Source organism: Oncorhynchus tshawytscha, linkage group LG18 (genome assembly GCF_018296145.1).
Source record: "Oncorhynchus tshawytscha isolate Ot180627B linkage group LG18, Otsh_v2.0, whole genome shotgun sequence".
NCBI lineage: Eukaryota > Metazoa > Chordata > Actinopteri > Salmoniformes > Salmonidae > Oncorhynchus > Oncorhynchus tshawytscha.
The window spans coordinates 39055006-39062449 of NC_056446.1; the positions used below are offsets into that span (position 1 = coordinate 39055006).

A 7444-nucleotide genomic window follows, 5' to 3' on the forward strand; every position below is an offset into this window, starting at 1 on the left:
TGGGAACGCGTTCTCTGGAGTGATGAATCACGCTTCCCCATCTGGCAGCCTGATGGACGAATCTGAGTTTGGCGAATGCCAGGGTAACGCGACCCGCCCCAATGCATAGTGCCAACTGTAAAGTTTGGTGGAGTTGGAATAATGGTCTGGGGCTGTTTTTCATGGTTTGGGCCCCTTAGTTCCAGTGAAGGGAAATCTTAACACTACAGCATACAATGACATTCTAGATTATTCGGTGCTTCCAACTTTGTGGCAACAGTTTGGGGAAGGCCCTTTCCTGTTTCAACATGACAATGACCCTGTGCACAAAGCGAGGTCCATACAGAAATGGTTTGTAGAGATCGGTGTGGAAGAACTTGACTGGCCTGCACAGAACCCTGACCTCAACTCCATCGAACACCTTTGGGATGAATTGGACCGCCGACTGCGAGCCAGGCCTAATTGCCCAACATCAGTGCTCGACCTCACTAATGCTCTTGTGGCTGAATGGAAGCAAGTCCCTGCAGCAATGCTCCAACATCTAGTGGAAAGCCTTCCCAGAAGAGTGGAGGCTGTTATAGCAGCAAAGGGGGGGGGACCAACTCCATATTAATGCCCATAATTTTGGAACGAGATGTTCGACGAGCAGGTGTCCACATACTTTTGGTCATGTAGTGTAGATCTCTCTCCACTAGGGGGACACGGGTACCGCTGGTTGCTCTGATTATCCTGTACCTCGTTGTAGAGAGACTACCTCTTGGAGGGGATGGGGGAGGGGATGGGCTTGAGTGGGGGAAAATAGATGCATGGAGAAAACCAAAAGCGCTTGTTTGTGGCGTGTGGAAAGGTCTCTTGTTGAGCTGAAAGCATGGGAACAGCCAGGGTGCTTCCAGTGTTACAGCATTCTGACCCCTGTACAACAATAGCACTCGGTCACTTCTGGTCCTAGCTCTGTATAGCTCTATCTCTATTGTTGCCCTATAGACACAAACACACAGGCACCTCCGTGGCGTGAAGTCATCGTAACAGGAACTCCTCCTCCATTCTCTCATGGTTGGTCTTGTTCTGTAGTGAGCTAGTGTGTTCTGTAGTGAGCTAGTGTGTTCTGTAGTGAGCTAGTGTGTTCTGTAGTGAGCTAGTGTGTTCTGTAGTGAGGTAGTGTGTGTTCTGTAGTGAGGTAGTGTGTGTTCTGTAGTGAGGTAGTGTGTGTTCTGTAGTGAGGTAGTGTGTGTTCTGTAGTGAGGTAGTGTGTGTTCTGTAGTGAGGTAGTGTGTGTTCTGTAGTGAGGTAGTGTGTGTTCTGTAGTGAGGTAGTGTGTGTTCTGTAGTGAGGTAGTGTGTGTTCTGTAGTGAGGTAGTGTGTGTTCTGTAGTGAGGTAGTGTGTGTTCTGTAGTGAGGTAGTGTGTGTTCTGTAGTGAGGTAGTGTGTGTTCTGTAGTGAGGTAGTGTGTGTTCTGTAGTGAGGTAGTGTGTGTTCTGTAGTGAGGTAGTGTGTGTTCTGTAGTGAGGTAGTGTGTGTTCTGTAGTGAGGTAGTGTGTGTTCTGTAGTGAGGTAGTGTGTGTTCCGTAGTGAGACAGGGTGTTTCGTAGTGTTTGTGTTCCGTAGGGTGTTCCGTAGTGAGGTAGGGTGTTCTGTAGTGTTTATTGTGTTCCGTAGGGTGTGAGGTTAGGGTGTTGCGTAGTGAGGTCGTGTGTTGCGTAGTGTGCTGCATAGTGTGTAGTGTGTTGCGTTGCGTAGTGCGTTGCATAGTGAGTGAGGTAGTGTTGCGTAGTGAGTTAGTGTGTTGCGTAGTGAGGTAGTGTGTTGTGTAGTGAGGTTAGGGTGTGAGGTATGGTGTTGCGTAGTGTGTTGCGTAGTCAGGTAGGGTGTTGCGTAGTGAGGTTAGGGTGTGAGGTAGGGTGTTGCGTAGTGTGTTGCGTAGTGTGTTGCGTAGTCAGGTAGGGTGTTGCGTAGTGAGGTGTTCCGTGAGGTTAGGGTGTGAGGTAGTGTGTTGCGTAGTGAGGTTAGGGTGTGAGGTAGTGAGGTTAGGGTGTGAGGTAGGGTGTTGCGTAGTGAGGTAGTGAGGTTAGGGTGTTACGTAGTGAGGTTAGGGTGTTGTGTAGTGTGTTGCGGAGTGAGGTAGGGTGTTGCGTAGTGAGGTTGCGTAGTGAGGTAGGGTGTTGCGTAGTGAGGTTGCGTAGTGTTGCGGTCAGGGGGTGTTGCGTAGTGAGGTTGCGTAGTGAGGTAGGGTGTTGCGTAGTGAGGTTGCGTAGTGAGGTAGGGGTTGCGTAGTGAGGTTGCGTAGTGAGGTTGCGTAGTGTGGTAGGGTGTTGCGTAGTGAGGTTGCGTAGTGAGGTTGCGTAGTGAGGTAGGGTGTTGCGTAGTGAGGTTGCGTAGTGAGGTAGGGTGTTGCGCAGTGAGGTTGCGCAGTGAGGTTGCGCAGTGAGGTAGTGAAGTGTGCGTAGTGAGGTAGGGTGTTGCGTAGTGAGGTAGGGTGTTGCGTAGTGAGGTAGGGTGTTGCGTAGTGAGGTAGGGTGTTGCTTAGTGAGGTAGGGTGTTGCTTAGTGAGGTAGGGTGTTGCGTAGTGAGGTAGGGTGTTGCGTAGTGAGGTAGGGTGTTGCGTAGTGAGGTAGGGTGTTGCGTAGTGAGGTAGGGTGTTGCGTAGTGAGGGAGGGTGTTGCGTAGTGAGGTAGTGTTTGATGGCTAAACTGTACTGTTTTCATAACTAGGTCTTTGATGGCTGTTGACTGGCTACGTGTTCCTCCCTTCTGTTGGGTAACATGGCTGGCAGACATCTTATTGGCTGGGCATGGGGCAAATGCCAGTGGTGGGAAAGTTGCCCAAAAACAAAATAATGTGGTCTATACTAGGTCTTCAAAAGAGATGATTGGTGGGTGCTGACACACTATATATATATATAGTCTTTAGTCGTTGAGCAGGGAGGGATAAATGCAAACGGTAATGACGCAAAAACAAGGTGATCTGTGATCAATGACAGTACTGAATGAATACACTTTGACTCCTACTCATCAATAGACAGTGATTTATTTATTCTGAAGTTGAATTGAGTCATTCATAGATGAAGTCGAACTCCCCTCGTCTATCTCCCCTTTCGCTCTCCAATATGATCTCTCTCCAGCTAGACTGGAGTTGATTTTCCATCCCCTCTGTCAGTTCTTCTTTTGGGGGCGGGGGGCAAAACCAAACCCACAGAGATTGTAATCTGTGTCATCAGCGTGATTGTTTTTTTTTGTCTCCAGTCGGCGTGGCGATCTACGGCGCCGTGTCACATCGCCGATCTCCTCTAGTTCCGAGGTCAGATGGATGACAATGACAATGTCATCAGCTGTTCTGTCAGGGCGGAGCGTTGCCAAGTCTCTCTGCTTCTAGTTTGCATGGGTTAACCACACTCTGTCACCAAACACAAACACACACACACACAGTTCCAGAAATGTTACGATGGGGTCTTAAGCTGCTGGACACCGTTCAGTCAGATTTGTCTGCAGTCTTTATTTATTGTTCCTCTTGGATCAGGAAAATCACCGCATTGCGTCTGCTGCATATATTACAAGAACAGCAGGCAACTTGCTGAAAAATGATCATTATTCATTCATTCATTCATTCTCCAGATGGTTCATGTGGTCCAGGTCTGCCTCAGTCATGACCAGGACGCTGGAGACTCAAGAGTACAGTCGTGGCCAAAAGTTTTGAGAATGACACAAATGTTAATTTCCACAATGTTTGCTGCTTCAGTGTCTTTAGATATTTCTGTCAGATGTTACTATGGAATACTGAAGTATAATTACAAGCATTTCATAAGTGTCAAAGGATTTATTGACAATGACATGAAGTTGATGCAGAGTCAATATTTGCAGTGTTGACCCTTCTTTTTCAAGACCTCTGCAATCCACCCTAGCATGCTGTCAATTAACTTCTGGGCCGCATCCTGACAGATGGCAACCCATTCTTGCATAATCAATGCTTGGAGTTTGTCAGAATTTGTGGGTTTTTATTTTTCCACCTGCCTCTTGAGGATTGACCACAAGTTCTCAATGGGATTAAGGTCTGGGGAGTTTCATGGCCATGGACCCAAAATATCAATGTTTTGTTCCCCGAGCCACTTGGTTATCACTTTTGTCTTATGGCAAGGTGCTCCATCATGCTGGAAAAGGTATTGTTCATCACCAAACTGTTCCTGGATGGTTGGGAGAAGTTGCTCTCGGAGTATGTGTTGGTACCATTCTTTATTTATGGCTGTGTTCTTAGGCAAAATTGTGAGTGAGCCCACTCCCTTGGCTGAGAAGCAACCCCACACATGAATGGTCTCAGGATGCTTTACTGTTGGCATGACACAGGACTGATGCTAGCGCTGAACTTGTCTTTTCCGGACAAGCTTTTTCCAGGGGATTCATCAGAGAAAATGACTACCTCAGTCCTCAGCAGTCCAATCCCTGTACCTTTTGCAGAATATCAGTCTGTCCCTGATGTTTTTCCTGGAGAGAAGTGGCTTCTCTTTGCTGCCCTTCTTGACACCAGGCCATCCTCTAAAAGTCTTTGCCTCACTGTGCGTGCAGATGCACTCACACCTGCCTGCTGCCATTCCTGAGCAAGCTCTGTACTGGTGGTGCCCCGATCCCGCAGCTGAGTCAACTTTGGGAGACGGTCCTAGCTCTTGCTGGACTTTCTTGGGCGCCCTGAAGCCTTCTTCACAACAATTGAACTGCTCGCCTTGAAGTTCTTGATGATCCGATAAATGGTTGATTTAGGTGCAATCTTACTGGCAGCAATATCCTTGCCTGTGAAGCCCTTTTTGTGCAAAGCAATGATGATGGGACGTGCTTCCTTGCAAGTAACCATGATTGACAGAGGAAGAACAATGATTCCAAGCACCACCCTCCTTTTGAAGCTTCCAGTCTGTTATTTGAACTCAATCAGCATGACAGAGTGATCTCCAGCCTTGTCCTCGTCAACACTCACACCTGTGTTAACGAGAGAATCACTGACATGATGTCAGCTGGTCCTTTTGTGGCAGGGCTGAAATGCAGTGGAAATGTTTTTTGGGGATTCAGTTCATTTGAATGGCAAAGAGGGACTTTGCAATCAATTGCAATTCATCTGATCACTCTTCATAACATTCTGGAGTATATGCAAATTGTCATCATACAAACTGAGGCAGCAGACTTTGTGAAAATGTATATTTGTGTCATTCTCAAAACTTTTGGCCACGACTGTACTAGCTACCTTCGGTAGAATAAAGATACTTAATGTCAGTATGTCGCCGCTCTGCTGGCCAGGAGGGACACTGCCGAGACCTGGGTGACCGAGGACACAGACAGCGAGCCATGACTGGCTAGGATTCTCTCACGGGGGAGAACTAAAAGTGGGAGAGGCAGGGTTGACTAAGAGGGAGATGAGGGAGGTGGAGGAGGTTACAGTTGAGAGAGGTACATGGATACAGGGAAGGAGGAGTGTAAGTGGGAGAGAGGCAGCTCTTTCTGTAATTTCGAATTCATTGGCCAGAGCCAATCAGAGGTGGTTAGCATCAGAGACCAGGGTCAGATGTGTTGAGTGGGAACTGGGGTCGGATGTGTTGGGTGGGAACCGGGGTCAGATGTGTTGAGTGGGCACCGGGGCCGGATGGGTTGAGTGGGAACCGGGCCCGGATGGGTTGAGTGGGAACCGGGCCCGGATGGGTTGAGTGGGAACCGGGGCCGGATGGGTTGAGTGGGAACCGGGGCCGGATGGGTTGAGTGGGAACCGCGGCCGGATGGGTTGAGTGGGAACCGGGGCCGGATGGGTTGAGTGGGAACCGGGGCCGGATGGGTTGAGTGGGAACCGGGGTGGGTGGGAACCGGGGTTGGGGAACCGGGGTGGGAACCCGGGGTTGGGTGGGAACCGGGGTTGGGTTGAGGGGAACCGGGGCCGGGTGGGTTGGGTGGGAACCGGGGCCGGATGGGTTGGGTGGGAACCGGGGCCGGATGGGTGGGGGAACCGGGGTTGAGGTGGGAACCGGGGTTGGGTGGGAACCGGGGTTGGGTGGGAACCGGGGTTGGGAACCGGGGCCGGGTGGGTTGGGTGGGAACCGGGGCCGGGTGGGTTGGGTGGGAACCGGGGCCGGGTGGGTTGAGTGGGAACCGGGGCGGGTTGGGTGGGAACCGGGGTTGTGTTGGTGGGAACCGGGGCCGGATGGGTTGGGTGGGAACCGGGGCCGGATGGGTTGGGTGGGAACCGGGGCCGGATGGGTTGGGTGGGAACCGGGGCCGGATGGGTTGGGTGGGAACCGGGGCCGGATGGGTTGGGTGGGAACCGGGGCCGGATGTCTCTTGCCATTCGAGTTGCTCTGTGTTGTGGCCCACTTCAAGCCAACCAAGTTCTCCTGTGACTCAACAAGAGCCTGGAATAAGCTGGTATCTTAAAACCCTTTATCCCCCCCTCCAGGAGTACATGGTGTATCGTAAACACACCTACATGCGTCTGGACGGCTCCTCCAAGATCTCAGAACGCAGAGACATGGTGGCTGACTTCCAGAGCAGGTGAGTCTGTCTCTCTTAGTTCAACTGTTTTCATCCTCTCCAGGCTTTTGGCTGTGGACGGCTTTGGCTCACTACTGTTTGTCTCTGTGTATTCTGGTTTGTCTCTGTGTATTCTGGTTTGTCTCTGTGTATTCTGGTTTGTCTCTGTGTATTCTGGTTTGTCTCTGTGTATTCTGGTTTGTCTCTGTGTATTCTGTTTGCATTAGTTCTGCTCTCTATGGGCCTTGGGCGCTCTGCTTCTAGTTGTGGTGAACGTGTGATACATTGTAAACCATCTCTCTGGCTATACAATCTGCTGACGAGCATACCACCCTGCATCGCACTGCTGGCCAGATGCTGCTGGAAGTGGTGTTTGACGGCCAGTAGGAAGCACTCTTTCATCTGGTCAAAAAAATATCCCAAAGCCCCAGGGCAGTGATTGGGGACATTGCCCTGTGTGTGGTGTTTTGTATGGGAATGTTTAACAGGTTGTCCTGACTCTCTGTGGTCACTAAAGATCCCATGGCACTTATCGTAAGAGTAGAGGTGTTATCCCTGGTGTCCTGGATAAATTCCCAATCTGGTCCTCATACCATCATGGCCAACTAATCATCCCCAGCTTCCATTTGGCTCATTCATCCCCCCCTCCTCTCCCATATAACTGTTCCCCAGGGCGTTGCTGTAAATGAGTCATCTTACCTGGTCAAATAAGGGTCATTAACAATAATGTTCTTTCTCTTTCCTCCCTTCGTCTCTCAGGACTGACATCTTTGTGTTCCTCCTGAGTACGAGGGCTGGAGGTCTGGGCATCAACCTGACTGCTGCTGACACTGTGAGGAACTGTCTCTCTCTCTCTCTCTCTCATCACCGTCTGTCTCTCTCATCCCCCTCTGTTTCTCATCCCCCTCTGTCTCTCATTCCCCCTCTGTCTCTGTCTCTCATCCCCCGCTCTCTCTCATCCCCCTCTGTCCCTC

General features: G+C 50.4%; 1 protein-coding gene across 5 annotated transcripts in view; it reads left to right on the top strand.

Annotated features, from left to right (window-relative positions):
- ino80 (INO80 complex ATPase subunit) overlaps nucleotides 1-7444 on the top strand; it is a 104970-nt gene that overhangs the window by 70920 nt on the left and 26606 nt on the right. For all 5 annotated transcript variants that reach the window (XM_042301017.1, XM_042301019.1, XM_042301018.1 and 2 more), the window contains 2 exons: nucleotides 6397-6491; nucleotides 7230-7302. In XM_042301017.1, coding sequence (XP_042156951.1) covers nucleotides 6397-6491; nucleotides 7230-7302 — 168 coding nt within the window. The remainder of the gene's footprint in view (nucleotides 1-6396; nucleotides 6492-7229; nucleotides 7303-7444) is intronic.